This window comes from Candida metapsilosis (assembly GCF_017655625.1).
Source record: "Candida metapsilosis strain BP57 chromosome Unknown scaffold1, whole genome shotgun sequence".
In the NCBI taxonomy this organism is placed as follows: domain Eukaryota; kingdom Fungi; phylum Ascomycota; class Pichiomycetes; order Serinales; family Debaryomycetaceae; genus Lodderomyces; species Lodderomyces metapsilosis.
In genome coordinates this window covers 3,279,982-3,295,949 of record NW_027138159.1, presented here as the reverse complement: position 1 = coordinate 3,295,949, position 15,968 = coordinate 3,279,982, and the positions used below count along the sequence as shown (strand labels likewise).

The 15,968-nt window shown below is 38.5% G+C and overlaps 5 protein-coding genes across 5 annotated transcripts; 2 read left to right on the top strand and 3 right to left on the bottom strand. All coding sequences in view use genetic code 12, as the record gives it.

Annotated features, from left to right (window-relative positions):
- Positions 1 to 61: 61 nt before the first annotated feature.
- TDH3 (glyceraldehyde-3-phosphate dehydrogenase (phosphorylating)) lies at positions 62 to 1,072 on the bottom strand (the record flags this gene model as incomplete). The annotated part of the gene is made up of 1 exon (XM_067690205.1): positions 62 to 1,072. The coding sequence occupies one exon, from the start codon at positions 1,070 to 1,072 to the stop codon at positions 62 to 64; it is 1,011 nt and encodes a 336-aa protein (XP_067551479.1).
- Positions 1,073 to 2,076: 1,004 nt separating this feature from the next.
- Positions 2,077 to 2,928, top strand: I9W82_001457 (aldo-keto reductase superfamily protein; the record flags this gene model as incomplete). The annotated part of the gene is made up of 1 exon (XM_067690204.1): positions 2,077 to 2,928. One exon carries the CDS (start codon positions 2,077 to 2,079, stop codon positions 2,926 to 2,928), a length of 852 nt encoding a protein of 283 aa, XP_067551478.1.
- A 523-nt stretch (positions 2,929 to 3,451) lies between these two features.
- Positions 3,452 to 4,561, bottom strand: GLE2 (RNA export factor; the record flags this gene model as incomplete). The annotated part of the gene is made up of 1 exon (XM_067690203.1): positions 3,452 to 4,561. The coding sequence occupies one exon, from the start codon at positions 4,559 to 4,561 to the stop codon at positions 3,452 to 3,454; it is 1,110 nt and encodes a 369-aa protein (XP_067551477.1).
- Positions 4,562 to 4,738: 177 nt separating this feature from the next.
- I9W82_001455 (uncharacterized protein) lies at positions 4,739 to 6,223 on the bottom strand (the record flags this gene model as incomplete). The annotated part of the gene is made up of 1 exon (XM_067690202.1): positions 4,739 to 6,223. One exon carries the CDS (start codon positions 6,221 to 6,223, stop codon positions 4,739 to 4,741), a length of 1,485 nt encoding a protein of 494 aa, XP_067551476.1.
- A 6,885-nt stretch (positions 6,224 to 13,108) lies between these two features.
- Positions 13,109 to 14,584, top strand: FCR1 (Fcr1p; the record flags this gene model as incomplete). The annotated part of the gene is made up of 1 exon (XM_067690201.1): positions 13,109 to 14,584. One exon carries the CDS (start codon positions 13,109 to 13,111, stop codon positions 14,582 to 14,584), a length of 1,476 nt encoding a protein of 491 aa, XP_067551475.1.
- Between the last annotated feature and the right edge of the window lie 1,384 nt (positions 14,585 to 15,968).

Here is a 15,968-nt window from a genome sequence, read left to right as displayed (position 1 = left end):
ATACTATAGCTAGCTATATATAATCTCTCTCACAGTCTTTCTTTTACAACTTCACGGATAGTTAATTTCCATTGACCTTGGCAAATTTTTCCAACAAGTCAACAACTCTGGTGGAGTAACCGAATTCGTTATCGTACCAAGCAATCAACTTGACGAAAGTTGGGGTCAACAAGATACCAGCTTTTTCATCAAAGATTGAAGAGTATGAAGAACCCAAGAAATCAGTAGAGACAACAGCATCTTCAGTGTAACCCAAAACTCCCTTCAATGGACCTTCAGCAGCTTCCTTGATGGTCTTGGCAATTTCTTCGTATGAAGTAGCCTTTTCCAAGTTGACAGTCAAGTCAACAACGGAAACATCAACAGTTGGGACTCTCAATGACATACCAGTCAATTTACCATTCAATTGTGGGATAACCTTACCGACAGCCTTGGCAGCACCAGTAGAGGATGGAATAATGTTACCAGAAGCAGTTCTTCCTCCTCTCCAGTCCTTGTGGGATGGACCATCAACAGTCTTTTGAGTAGCAGTGATGGAGTGAACAGTGGTCATCAAACCATCCTTAATACCAAACTTGTCATTGATAACCTTAGCCAATGGGGCCAAACAGTTGGTGGTACATGAAGCGTTGGAGATGACATCTTCATCCTTGTTAAGTTTGTCATCATTGACACCAACAACATACATTGGACCATCTTTAGATGGAGCGGTAATGACCACCTTCTTGGCACCACCATCAATGTGTTTACGAGCACCTTCAAGAGTGGTAAAGACACCAGTGGATTCAATAACGTAGTCAACACCATCTTTACCCCATGGAATTGAGGCTGGGTCTTTTTCACCATGAACCTTAATCTTGTGACCATCAATAATCAAGTTGTCACCTTCAGACTTGACTTCACCCTTGTATCTACCGTGGGTTGAGTCGTACTTGAACATGTAAGCAGCATAGTCTGGAGCAATGAATGGATCATTGACAGCGACAACTTCAATGTCTTTTCTTTGCAAAGCAATTCTCAAGACAATACGTCCAATTCTTCCGAAACCGTTAATACCAACTTTAATAGCCATTTTTTGTAATTGTAGTGTGTGATTATATAAAACTCAATTGAATTTGTAGAAAGAAAAGAAGAGTAAAATAAGTTTAGGTATTTTTTTTTTGTTGAATGAAATTTCAATTGGTATTTATAAATTTCAATTGGGCAAATAGGGAGAGAAGAATTGGGAGTTTTTTAGGAGTTGTTCGGGTCAACGTGATACTTTTAGACATCGTTTTGTGTTACATTTTGTGTTGTTGGTTAGTTATTTGCTTTTTGAGCAAAAGTACACGACCACAGTTTTTCTTTCAAAGTGTCATACCGCCGGGTCATAATCGTCCACTGAATTTCCATCGGATATTAGCCTTATTCATCTCTATATTATAGCAACAAAAGTCCGAAATCTACTGATCACCCTCCGTGCGGTTCGACTATCTACAGTCCGACAGCAACAAGCAATTGAGTTACTTTATTATTATTTTTACATGGAGTATACCAATCCATCTTATTATTTCTCTCTCTCTCTAGCCGGACCTTGGAGTTCTACATTTTTAATATCGGATCAACAATCTCCATCTCTTGCAAACTCAATTGAATGGCTTGATCCGTCTCCTTTTTTGTTTCTTTCCTAATCACCCCATAAAAAAACCAAAATTGTTTTTCTTCCTTCGAAGCTTCTAGAACTTTTGAAAAACCTCAGTGGTTAAAACCTCCTTAAAAGAACTTGGCCATTATTCACGTGCATGTTTTACACACACACCCCTTTCTTTCTCTCTAAAGCCCCTACAGATTTTATTACATTGTGCAGGATACAGTTAACAAGAAGCTACAACAATTCCCAAAATATGCTTCATTACGTCAGTTTGAAAATTGACGATTTACCCGCCAGATCCACCACAAGTTGCGGACTTTTTTTAATTTAATTTGACAGCAATCAAAAACTGATAACGATGGAAATTATTATATAAAACTGAGGGAAAGACTGCTTCACTGCCTGCGCCACAATACTCCCATCAAAAGCAATCTCACCTTCACACCATGTCATATAGACTTATTCAATTAAACAGCGGCAACAAAATTCCATCAATCGGGTTAGGATGTTATGATATCCCCAGGTCACAAACAAGCAAGATTGTATATGAAGCATTGGATGTTGGATATCGTCATTTCGATACTGCTGTACTTTATGGTAACGAACAGGAAGTTATTGATGGAATTGCCAAGTACTTAGAGGACCACCCAGAAGTCAAACGATCGGATGTTTTCTACACTACAAAGTTGTGGAATAGTCAATTGGGTAAATCAAACACCGAGAAAGCTATAAATACAATGATGCAACAAATTGGATCATTAAAATACATTGACTTATTACTAATTCATTCACCATTACCTGGTAAAGAAAAGAGATTGGAAAGCTATAAAGTCATGGAACAAGCTTTGAAACAAGGTAAGTTGAAAAACATTGGTGTATCAAACTATGGACAACATCACATTGAAGAGATACTTGAAGACCCTTCCATAGAAACCCCACCAGCTATAAATCAAATTGAAATAAGTCCCTGGTGTATGCGTCAAGATTTGGCTCAATGGTGTTTAAGCAAAGATATTCATGTTGAAGCTTATGCTCCATTAACTCATGGATACAAGTTACAAGAAAATAGTCCTCAATTCCAAGAGATTATGACAAAATATAATAAATCACCAGCTCAAATTTTGATTAAATGGTCATTACAAAAGGGTTATATTCCATTACCTAAAACCAAGACTCCTTCAAGATTAAAGACCAATTTGGATGTAAATGATTTTGAATTGACTCCAGATGAAGTGAAATTGGTTGATCAACCAGATGCTTATGAACCTACCGATTGGGAATGTACCAATGCTCCATAGAGCAGCCCAGAGGTATCTACAATAATATACGCTTTTAGTTTAACAACTGCTTCTGTAAAGTTCCTCTTTTTTTTGTGTCCTTTTGCAACTGCCGTATGGGTTTTTCGGGGATTCAAGGAAACACAAATAATGTGGGGTACGGTAAATGTCGGAATGAAGAAAAATTGAAAAATTGAAAATTTGAAAAATTTCACGAACATACAGGAAAACTTCGCCTCAGCTGGTATTTAACCGAGGACTTACAGAAAGCTTGGTTTGTTGTATAAAGGAAGACTATCCAATGGTATAAAGAAGGACATATAAATATACATATCTATCGCACCACAAGTTTTCTTGTCATACACGCCGCACTAAAGTGTAACCTTTCTGCTCAAGCCCCCCACCTTTATCGTCAATATCAAGCCTACACTAGAGTACTTTAACCTTCTTGCTCGACTTTATCGTCAATCTCAAGCCTACACTATCCCAAGAGGTAACTCCTTTATTCGTCTATACAAGTGTGAATCCCCCAATCTATTTTGTCCTACCTCTTGTTCTTTTGCTTAACTTCAATATCCTTAGTTGGGTGTAGTTTTATAAAAGTAGGATAATCCAGTCTGTTACCTTGGTACCCCATCGACCAATCATAACTCACAGCATAGGCAAATATAGATCCAGTTTTATTGAAAGCAGTAGATAATACCGTACCTGGCAATTCTGGAAACAGCTTCAATCTTTGCTTGGCATCTTTATCCCAAAAGCAAAAAGTACCATCTGAACCAGCAGTACTGAAGGTACCATAGACTGGATGGAATGAAATTGAATTGACTGGATATGCTTGTGATTCACTTGAGCTGCTTGTTGTACGTGATAATCCTGTACTTGTTCCTGTACCGGATTTCCTATGACACTTGAATGAAAACCCAAACTTTTTCTGTTCAGCTTCTGCAATGTATTGAATGGCACATCTACCTTCAATCGATCCAACTGCGAACCCATTGGCTTGAGGATAACATGCAACAGTTCTCGTTTGCCATTTCAATGGCGATTGAGTAGTTTTGAAAATTTGTTGAGGATTGTTTAAATCGATAATAGCAATGTGTCTATCAGCACATCCAACCACAAGCAACTTTTGTGACGAATCCATACAATAACATCTCTCAGGAAGATTGATTGTGCTGACAGGAGTTGGAGATCTCATATCCCAATATCTCAAAGTCTTATCCCAAGATCCACTAGCAACCACAGGTGTATTAGTCGGTCCACATTCAACATACCTCACTGACCGAACTGGCGCATCATGTTGACCAATTTGTTGTTGTTGTTGCGTCGCAAGGTCAAAAATCTTGACTTGATTATCAGCACCACCACTAACCACTTTAGTCCCATCGGTAGACCATCGCGCTGAGAAAACAGGTGCATTGTGCTCATAAAGTGCTTTCCCTTGGTTGTTGCCTGTATTTGGGTCGATTTCGTAAATTCGGACTTTTTTATCCCAACTAGCAACAGCAAGGAGATCTTGTTGTGGTGAGAAGGATATATCTTCAATTGAATCCTCTGGGGGGTTATTGACTAGTATGTCATTGACTAGTTCTTGTCCTGTAGCTGTGCTTGATGCACTTGATGTGGATGGAGAACTATTTAAAAAGGACATTAGGGGGTGATGGCTAGAATGGATGTTTTGTTTGTCCAAAGATTTGTTTTCTGTTGTTCTAATTTTTTTTTTTTTCTCTTCTTCGTCTTCTGCTTCTGGCGGTTTACAGATTTTGTGATTTATCGATTTTGCATTTCTTATTTCTATACATATAAACGTCTACAAGCCGTTGCCTTCTCAGCCTAAGATGATAGTAGTCCCAAGACAAACAATCATAACAAAGAAACCATAAATGACCATGAATAATCCACCATATTTGCAAAATTTCTCCAATGGCGAAAGGCTAGCTCCTGGGTGTAATGGTTTCATCAATAAATAACCAAACAATCCAGGCAAGATGAATGAAATTGATGTTGAGCCTGTGCTGCCCACAAATGCAAGGACAGTGGCCAATGAAGTGACTGAAAGTGCCACTATATAACTAAGTACCACAATGGTGGTGGTGATGATGTAAAATTTTCTAGTTGACATGGGCACAATAATTGGTGCATGTCCAGCAGTATCACGAGCACCTTCCATTGGAGTTGTTGAGATTATTGATGAGACTGCGGTAATGTCGGCAAAGGAGCTAACACTTTCTACATCTGATGCAACTGTGGATGAGTAGCCACTACCAACTCCATCACCATCATCCAACAAACGATGACGTTTATGCAAGTGTCTTAGTTTGGCATTTTCAACACCTTGACTAATGAAATGTATCACATGGTTGATTGATCCCCTGCAAGGATGGCATTGCAATGGGAAAGATAAACTAACCATAACCACAATGCACAACCTTCCAATTAAAGTGCTGATGGAAGCACGTGGATACATGGCAATAATATTTGGTTCAACTTCACGACCATAGGTCAAGTAGCCAAAAATAGCAACAATTAAATAACTAGCCAAGGCAGTCAAAATCGAGTTACGAATGATCAAATTCGATTGTCTAGTTTGTGATCCATCCTTTTCATCCGGTTTCAATTCATTGATGATGGCAAACATGTTTTGATGACAAGTATAAGCAAACACAAACATGGGGAATGAGCTCAATGTTTGCTTCCAACTCAATGGTCCATACCAATCCATATGTTTAGCTGGGAAAGGGTGAAACTTTTCAACATCAACATCGTGAGCCTTTTCAACACCAGCTGCAATCTCAAGGTAACTACTAACCACCAAGAAAATCAAATACGCAACTGAAAATAATGCCATAATGCTAGTATATTTCAAACTGCTCAATTTTTTCAAAAATGACAATGGTGCAACAATACATGCCATAAATGCCGAAATCCAAAATTTACGATTCATGAAAATTGAATCGGAACTCACTTCCAACGTCTCCATAATCTTGGGCATTAAATCACCAATAACAACCAAATATGAAACACCAACACCAAAACATTTAATCAGAATTGCCGAATCAAACACGATTGATAATTTCGGATACGTTACTTGAGCAAGACTGAAATATGATACTGATCCTCGTTGTCCTGTATATCTTGCCACTTTATTCTGCAAATAAAGACCAAATGCGGATGCACAAGCTGACCATAGAATCAAAATTGATCCAAACAATAGTCCATTGGCGCGTAGACCATACGGCATCGTCAAGATCCCAGCACCTATAATGGTGTTTAGTATATTGATTGTTCCTGACTTGATTGTTGCTCTGACCATTGCTGAGGGAAAGGGAGGGAGGTCTGATGGAAGAAGAAGGTCAAGTTAGGGCTTTTTGCTATCTTTTTTTTTTTTTTTCTGGTAGATCAAGAGCAATGCAACATTTCCGGTTTTTGATATTGCGAAGTCGTTTTTTTTTTTTGCTGATATCTTTTCAATTTTTCGCCTAAACAGGAAATTCAAGACGAAAGAAAAATACAATAAAAACTAACTTTAAATTGGTCTGTAGATAAGAAAAATCTTGGTTGACAGAGGAAGAGCACAGGTGATAAGTGTGGATGTAATGGAGTAACTGAGCGCTCCGAAGGAAGCTCAAATGGGCGAAGCTTCCCAATTCAAATGATCGTCGCCACAAGTTGTGTCTTGTTGTTGAGTACGAGCCGTCTCGCTCTTAACTAGACAGGTTGCCATTACATTATACAACTTCTGATATGTTGCAGCTGTTGAGAAGCTCTTCTTAACACTGTATCGCGGCCTCTATTGGTTTTCAGGGCAGAGAATCGCCGACAAAAGCCGCTCTAAATTGCCTAATAGAGTAATACATTTTAGCAAGGTGTTTGGACTAGTCATGTTTTTTTTGTGATTTTGGGGTAGTAGCTCAGCTGGTAGAGTTTTGGATTCCAATCATGTACGTGAACTATCCAACGGTCGCAGGTTCGAGTCCTGTCTATCTCACATTTTTTTTTTGCAGCTATTTCTGCGCCCGCTTTAATGTCTCTTTTGGGTGTTACAGGATAACCGAATACACCTTAAAAGTAGTAAGTCATGGATCGCCAATCACTTTCAAAAAAAGTCAATGCTTCGTCGTTTCGAATAAGAACTACACTAAATCATTTACAGGAATATGAATTAAAAAAGTCTAAAAACAAAGATACAAAAATAACTCGCCTCACAAAACCCAGCTTTGTAGCGAACTGATTTCATTTGTGACAATGAATTGAAAGGTAAAAGCAGCGTACCCTAGCTACACCATTCCCTATTTGCTAGCAACGTGTAAAAACTTCACAACCTCTCCATCCACTTCTACTTTGATGAATAATATGAAAATGTCGGGAGTTTGTTTGGGATCTTGCATGTTACTGGAATAATTGTATGTAAAAACAGTAGTATTAACGTCAGACATATTGATTTTGTAACTTTAACGAAGTAATTCTTTGCTGGGTAAGGTTTGATAACCCCGAAGAGAAGTTTGGATCGTTGTAGGTATTTATAATAATTTCCTGTAAGTCAACACCATCTGATTGTTAGAAAACCTTCCCTAACACAAAGTGTCTGATATATATGTACGATATGTTCACTAAGTATTGGTGCATATATAGATTAATTACTCCGGATAATTGAACAATGGTGGCAAGTAACAATGCGGCTACGTGGATACCCTATACCCGATTCACTGTAAGTCCTTTTTTTAAAAAAAAACCGCGCGGTCCAAGATTGCTCATTAAACAATGATCATTTCATTTGGTTGTGGTCAGCTAGGCATTTTTCCGCTCGATTTTGTTCCCCTTTTTTTTTCCATTTTAATTTTTCTTTTTTGGCCGCAAATCTATTCCGCGAGAAATAAAATAATCTCTCGTTGGTTCACTCTAAATTAACTCCCGAGCGATTAAAACTATATAGACTCTATCCACAGAGCGCAAAACCCACTATGCCAACACAAACATAGTTTGCTATTGGAATGCCACTCAAGGGACTCTTGTTTGAATAGAGGCATATACTAATTTCGCTCAGTTAATTTCGCGGAGAATCAGCTTTAGAATAAAGGAAGTGTAGATGCAGAGCCACTAATTTTCAATCCAATCATCTTCTAAGAGCAATATTGTCGTATTGACTATCTAACACTCTCTTCAACTTTGTGTACAGCGAATTCAACCAAAGTGTAGTCCGGTATTTTCGGCTATGGCAAACGTTTGACGCCTGCTGTCAATGAAAGGCGCCACTCGCCTGAGCTCTGCTCCTTAACCTTAACACAGAGTCTCTAATCTGTAGTAATTGTGGCAAGTAGAAACGAGTTCGATAGTATGCACAATTTCTTATAGGCACCCTGTGAGGCGCTAATTTTCAGACACTTACAAGTCAATTGAGTCTACAATTCTGTTTAACCACAACCATGATTGCTCTAGCTTAGCTCCATCATCTTGCAGATCATCAGATGGCTTGGTTAATATGGTTTATCACACGGTTCATCAGTTGCTTTTCATTTTCTCGCTTTTGCACCCACACACTTCCCTTTTTTTGGGTTGCGATGACAACCAGATACCAGCAAAATCTTAAGGATCTGAGTAGCAAATTACAACCCACACAAAAGAAACTATGAGTGAGAGGCAGTAAATAAGAGACTTGCATTTGTGTTAAAACTAGGAAATGGGGGGTGAGGCAGCTTCAGAGAAAGGCGAATAGCTGTTGAAGCAAGCAGTACAATTTGTACTTGCTGTTGCTTATCCACCTCAACAATTCCATAAAGCAACTCTGAATAACGTGATAGGTCTCTATTTACCACCTTATGCATGTAATGTAACAAATGAGGCAACAAATTTGAATTTCGAGGGTAATTTATGCAAGCAATTAAATTTCCCGTACCGGAAGTCAAATAGTATGCAGAGAAAACAAAGAAATGCATATAGCGTGATAAGAGCAAATTCGACTCCCGAGGGTAGTTTTGTATGTAAAATGCAAGATGAGCTATATTTTGGTTACTGTGTTTTGAGTATTAAATGTAGACTTCCGAGGTAACAATGGCAAGAGAAAAGCCGAAATTATACAACCTCTCTTTGTTTCTCTGTGAGAATTACAATTCTAGATTTAGTTTAGTCAAGAAATGCAGGGTGGGCAGAGCTACCACAGAAAGCTATATGCTTCATTGTCTTTTAATCTGTAGTTGCTGTGTTTTATGAGAGTCAAGGAGAACTTTCTGTGCTTGAACTCCAGTAAAGAGTGGTACAATAAACTCACACCTACTTACAGATAGGAAGACAATTTAGCTTTAATCACTACCATACAGCAATGTTCTAGTGCATTGCAAGTAATCTTCATCTACAAGCGTGAGTCGTACATTAACACTGACCAAAAACAATGTCGTCTTGTCATATTCTATACCAAACAATAGAACTGTACACAAACCCATAACTCTCCTATTGCCAGCCATTTATCAGTCTGGAATGTTGTCACATTCCAATTGTTACGAATAACTTCTGTCACAAAAGGGTTTAGCATTTATCTACGACTAAAGTTTCTAGAATTCAACCCTTCTCAAATCAGCTTTGTTCAATGCTTTTTACAAGCTAACACCCCCTATGAAGTGTGGCTTATATAGTATATCCCCGAATAGTGAAAGACACAATTCTCTCTAAGCATTGTTTTGTACACATTCCTCTATTTTAGCGTGCATTTGTCGCTATAGATTTTCATTTTCTTACACAAACCAAAAATTGTAGACACAATAAGGAAACATTTTTGAGATATTATTGCAACCATTCCATGGTTGTAAGCTGCTCCCGCCTGGTTTATTTCAAGTACAAAGACACGAGAAGTTCACTTCATTTACAATGGAAGGCTCAGAATACTACACGCGCCTTGACTACTACACACAAGAAAGTAGAAACAGCCCATTTGCGAAAACCACATGTTGACTGCACGAGCAGAAGCTTTTTGACGGGAATGTCATTTTTTTTTTCTTATTTCCATCCAGCATAAACTAAGATTTCAATCAACTGTAGAGCTGACTATGTGTACAAGGCGGGCTCTGACAATCACACTTGAGGTAAGGAAAAGGCACGCCCCTGCTTTAATTTAGACTGTGCATTTGTCACATCATTTGACGTTCTTTTCAAGAAAAGAGAAAGTGGAGTCATGGAATTTGCTCGTCTTCTCCTGACATTGTAGTAAGGCGGAGACTTGCAACCCTTTCTCGTATATTAAGCTTTTGTCAAATACCTGCTGTTTTTAAGTACAAAAGGAGAACTTTTACATATGCTTGATGTACATTTCTATGAGTTTACCTTCCCCATTTGGAGAAAAACACCCCAATTGTATGCTTTCTGTACACCTCACAGCCGAATTATAGATTTTACTTGTCTCAAAGAAGAATGTTAACTTCGGGGCAGCCCGAGGTACGATAAAGCTACAATCATGTTTCGAGGGCAGGATTATTCCCACAATAGAGGAATTACAATAACCTGAAGCACTTCGGACTGTATTAAACAAAGAAAGGACACAATGCTATACTTTGAAAGTTAAAGTTGTGCCTTTCTCGAAATTGACTGAACCCACTTCTCGAAACTCATTAGTCTACCCCGCTCGATTTGCTCGCTATAAGTTGCCAAGTGTGCAAAATCTAAACCGGGTACACTATCTCTGCCATCAATTTGGTGCTTGTCAACTTCTGATTCGAGTAATTTGCATTTACCTGAGCTTGAAAGGATTTGAGCTAACTCTTAGCACTCCACTCAGACTAGTTGAAGTATAAATAAACGCTGTACATTAATACTAACGTTATTGTTTCTTTATAAAACTTTTGTGTAATCAAAGTATAATCAAAATTTCTAGCACAGGGACACGACGGCACTGTGTTACCGATTCCCAGACAGCTATGTTCTTGACAATGGATCGCATGTGGTTGAAAAGAGTTGTTTTGAGGTCCTGGAACTTGTATTTTCTCTCGTACCGTTTTCTTTCGGTAAAGTTTGATAGCTCTTCTTTTTTTCTTGTCCGGAACAATAAAGTTCAAAGATATTTATCCGTAATTCTTGTTATATTTACCAATACAATGGTCACATCACTTTAAAATAGGTGAATCACCATTAGAAAGCGGAAACAACATATTTTTAAGTTGACACAGAATTGCCTTAGGAAGCTACGAAAAAGAGGCAACGCCTAAATACCTGGTTTCTTCTCTTGATGAAAGTTCGTAAATTTTCTCGTTCGATTGGGAAGACGAAAGCGAGAAGGAACACAATCGTAGTGTTTTGCGCCAAGACTAAACCCAGAAATCTCAACTCTTTCCGTATCTGCCTTGTTTTGCAGATAAGAGGCTAGTGCATCCGGAGGGGGGGTTGAGTTTCGGTTGCAAACGCCTTGGCGTGAAAGATTTGGGGCCGATCGTAAGTTCTTTGAATCGCAAGATTTTTGAACCTGCCCACCTTCGTGGTCGCCATCCTAAGCCAGGACCATTTTATTCACACCAAAGAAAGGATGGATATATCTCCATTTCCTGTAATGTAAACTATTTTCCACGTTTTCCAAGGCGGTATGAGTTGTTCATCCTGCGACGATTCGAAAAACCACCTGTACTTCTGGTGCTAAATATAGAGCTTCTGCCACATCATCATATTTCCTATTTAGGCTTGATGTTTGCACGTATCTGTCTGTGAGTTTGGTTAGATGGATTGGAAAGGCGGTTTTCGATGGAGAATGTGAAGCAACAGGGCCAAGGAAACCTTCGAGTGGCCTAAATAAAAAGAAACCTGAGATTTATGCACAATGTACAATTACTAAAATATTATCAACGCACAATGTACACAAAAGTAGTTTCTCTTTGCTTCTTTGATTTATTCTTTAACAGTCTAGAACAATCTAGCGAAATCGAATCTTGTGCTTAATAATATGGCTTCTTGACATACTGTAGAGGTTAGCGGTGCTGAGATACATGAGCTTACACAAACGAAGGACATTTCCTATATTATACATTTTCAGTGCACTCTCTGACGCCCGCCAAGCCAAATGAATTGCCAGAATTTTGGCTGGGCTAGAGCATCATAGCCAGCACAAAAGTAAGACGTAGCAGACAAAACATTAAGAGTTGGCCCACTAATAAGTCTTTTTCTTCTCAGTTTCAAAGAGTGATTTCTTGATCTAAGTGAAGTCAGATCATCTTTATTGTTTAGATAAGAAATTATTGCTCAAAAAAAAAGTATCCATTGTGTAAATCTAATCATACGTTAATTGCATGTTGTTTTTTTTCGACTAAGTGAAAGCCCTTTGCTGTAACCGGAATTAGGCTTTAAGCTGTATGTTTTGGGGGATATACAGGAAACTGACAACCTCGTGGGAATAGAAACTTGCGCATAAGGTTTAGACTAATATGCCACACAAAAAGGTGTTCACACTTTGCATTAGATTTGGTTATTGCGAAAAAAGAAACAAGAAAACAAAGACATCAGAAAGGCTTCAAACCAACAATAAACCAGTCAGTCATTCATGCGTTATATGTACACCTCCTTTACTTATCAGTCGATACTTGTCATTTCCAGCGCTTAAGGTAAAAGTGTGGTTACGGTACGAATACTTTGTAAAAATGGTATAAATAGATGCCAAAATACCCTTAAAATTTCAAAGGTTGACTCTGTTATTTAATTTCACTAAAAACAGTCAGCAGTACATCCTCACCAAAGAACAACTTAGGTACAGAAATTGGCTTTACGAGTAAACGATACATATTCGGAACTCCAGTGCATTACTAAAAATTTAATTAGTTGGTTACTAATTCACTTACATAAATTTTTCAAACAAAGAAACCTAAAAAAAGGAGGAAGGTAACAAAAATAGAAAAAGTCATAAGCCAAAAGGGTGTGCGGTTTTAATTCCCAATTTATAACCGACATCATAACCCAGAATACACAAAACCAAAGAAGCTCATAAAAAGCAATACCGAGTTAAACAAACAGACCACCTGTTTTGCTCAAATAACTACATCACACATAATATATATAAATATATATATATCGGGAAGTGGAGAAATTTTCTTCAACTTCAACACGGCTTCACTTGTTTATCATCTACAACCTTTCTACCAGCTCCATCTATCAAAACATATTTTCAAAACTTCGGACTTAACATTATTATTAAGCTAAACCCGCACCGAGTTTTTTTTCTGTTTCCGACCGAGAAATGCAATTCGAACCCAATTCACACGCTTGTCACGTTAAGAAGAAGAGAGTTGGTAAGGCTTGTGACTCCTGCCGTATCAAAAAGACCAAATGTGACGGGAAGAAGCCTTGCAATCGTTGCTTGCTTGATAATAAAATTTGTGTCTTTACAGAGAAAAGAAAGGTTAAGGAAAAGATTCATCCTCCAGGTTACATTGAGTTGTTGGAAACAAGATTGGATATCTTATCCAAGCTGTTTGAGACATTGATTGAGTTGTCGAGACCACACTTGCCTTTCATTGAGGAGCTTATTCAAGAGGAGGAGGAGAAACTGCTTGTCAAGAAGGAAGTCGATGATAGTGCATCATCACCAGAATCAATTGAAGAATCGGACAAGGCCAACACTATTCCTATTAACAAAGTTGTGTCATATTTGATTGAACAACGTGGCATGTTGAAGAATGTTCCAATTGAATGGGAGGAAGGTGCATATATTGCCGCTAACTACAATGAAGACAATATGCAAACATCCTCAAAATTGTTTGCTGAACACAAGATGGAAAAGCTTGCTGGTAGTGGCTCAAACCCAATGGAGTGTCATTCGTCGCCAATTTTGAAACCAGTAAACAGGGCAAACTCGAGCTCATCAGCAAGGTCTTATGTCAAGAAAAAGGTCAAGGAGGAACCAGTGTCGCCTGCTTCAATGCATAGCTTTTCAGGAAACTTCAACCTCAATGCTGATGACCGTTGGCTCTCCAATGATCCATTGTTGTCTGAAGTAGACAGTGATTCACCACCCTCCATCCACGAAACTCAAGAACATAAACGTCAACGAAGTGTTGAATACGATGGTCACAATCACATTCCACTTACTGCTTCATTATTCTCCAACAGCTACAACAACTATTGCAATCAACCAATAAGCAAGAATTCTTCAGTCACTTCATTGAGTAACAAGTATGAGGCCCACTCATTGTCATCTGCACCAAATTCTGCTTCAACAGCAACCCCACCATCATCAATTTTCACCTCAAATAGCCCTGTCACAGTATCTGCTCTTCGCAGATCGTCATCAACAATTTCACAGACTCAAAGCAACAAATTGAAGAGTTATCAGCACCATGTTCACAAGCCAAGTCACCATAGTCGCCAGGCATCATTCGAACTTAAGAAGAGAAATAGCAATGGCGAAATTTCCCCTGCAGGTTCGATCCATGACATGTCTTCCGTTTCGCAGCCTTCTTCTGCAATTACTCCCGTTGCCAATGGATACAATGACATTGACAAATACTACGATGCGATTGGTGATGGTGTGTCGCTACAGCCTTCCTTTGACTTATCACCTACAAATACACTGGCAGACAAGGCAATGGATGAAACTATTTACAATGATATTACACGTGGACCACTAAATATCCAAGGTCCCGGAGCATTTGATGTTTTGGTTGGCGCTTACGAAGACTCGTTTATGAATAATAAACCATTTTTGGAGAGGTAGTTAGTTGATTTTGCTGCTGGTTCTGTTTAATCACCAATATTTTGTTTTGTACTTTGAGATAATGTGTTACTTTAGTTCTACTTTCAATTGTTTATATATTAATAGATAACCCATCCGCTTTTAATTGAGAGTGTATCCTCATTCACTTAGGTTTTGCAATTGAGAGTAGAAACGTCAGTCAACTGGACACCAAGATTGGTATTGACCGGATGAGCGAAACAATCTCACCCGCCAAACCATCTTTTTCCGTTGGCCTTAATTTCTCAATTTTTTTTTACAGCCGATGAGGAAATGCCACAAAAGTCAATTTCCGACAACATCGATTTAATAGTTATGAGACAAGCTAGTGAACAATGGAGTGGTTTTAGCTAGTGTTGCAAAACCACCAAGTGGTCTGATTTTTGTTTGTATAGGAAGAATTAACAAAATCTTGGCTTTTGCTGCGAAAAAAAAAAAAACACAGTCCTCGTGGGTCTGCACGAATTCCAACCAATTTTGAATTGATAGAACAAAAAATCCCTCAAGATGAACTCTGATGTGATAAGTTCACCACATGTCATTTCTGTATCCTACCTTTTATGACGATTTCACCTGAAGGAAAAAGTTTCGGAGCTTAGAATTGTATTCTCTAGATAAGAAAATTGGCGTCTATTGGCAATGCCAAGGTTTATGGAATTCAGTGATTGGGCAGAGAAGTCTAAAGCCCTACCTCTCAGAGAGATGTACTGCTACTAAATACAACTATGATAAGATTTTAACTTTTTAGGGCTGGCCGAATGCAGAAAGGCTCCTTGGCATATTGACTACGCAAGCAACCCACAGATCTCATATGCATTTGTTCAAACTTAATAGATGGGGACTATCTCTCGCCAGTTGTTGCTCTGACTCGTGATTAAAGTATATGTCAACTGGTTTTACCTTTTTTTTTTCATTCTTATTGTAAACCGCCGCTTACGCTCTCCATGTATGAATTCGTAAATTACGACTTTTTTTGTTCTGCTGTGCCATTTCTTATTTTGCGTTATTTTCGGGTTTTTTGTGTACGGCCGAATGAATCGACGCAAAAATCCTTTCAAGCCGACTCTAATCAATGTCTCGTAACGAGGAAACTCTCTGGAAGCGTAGCTACGTGCAGTGCTATGCTCAAAGTGGGCTCATTTTGGGTTGCTCTTGGGTGCTTTTGTGAGCATTGGTTGCCTAGTGAAAACTCACTCGGTATCATAACCTTTTAAATTGAATGTGCTGTCTAGCTCGCCGAGTTTGCTGATGTTCAACAGTATAGCAAGCAAAGGTTCTGCCTCGGCGAATTGAAACTTAAGCAATTGCAATGAGTCCTTCACAAGCTTTCGATAACATGTGGATGTTGCAAGAGGATGTTAAGCAG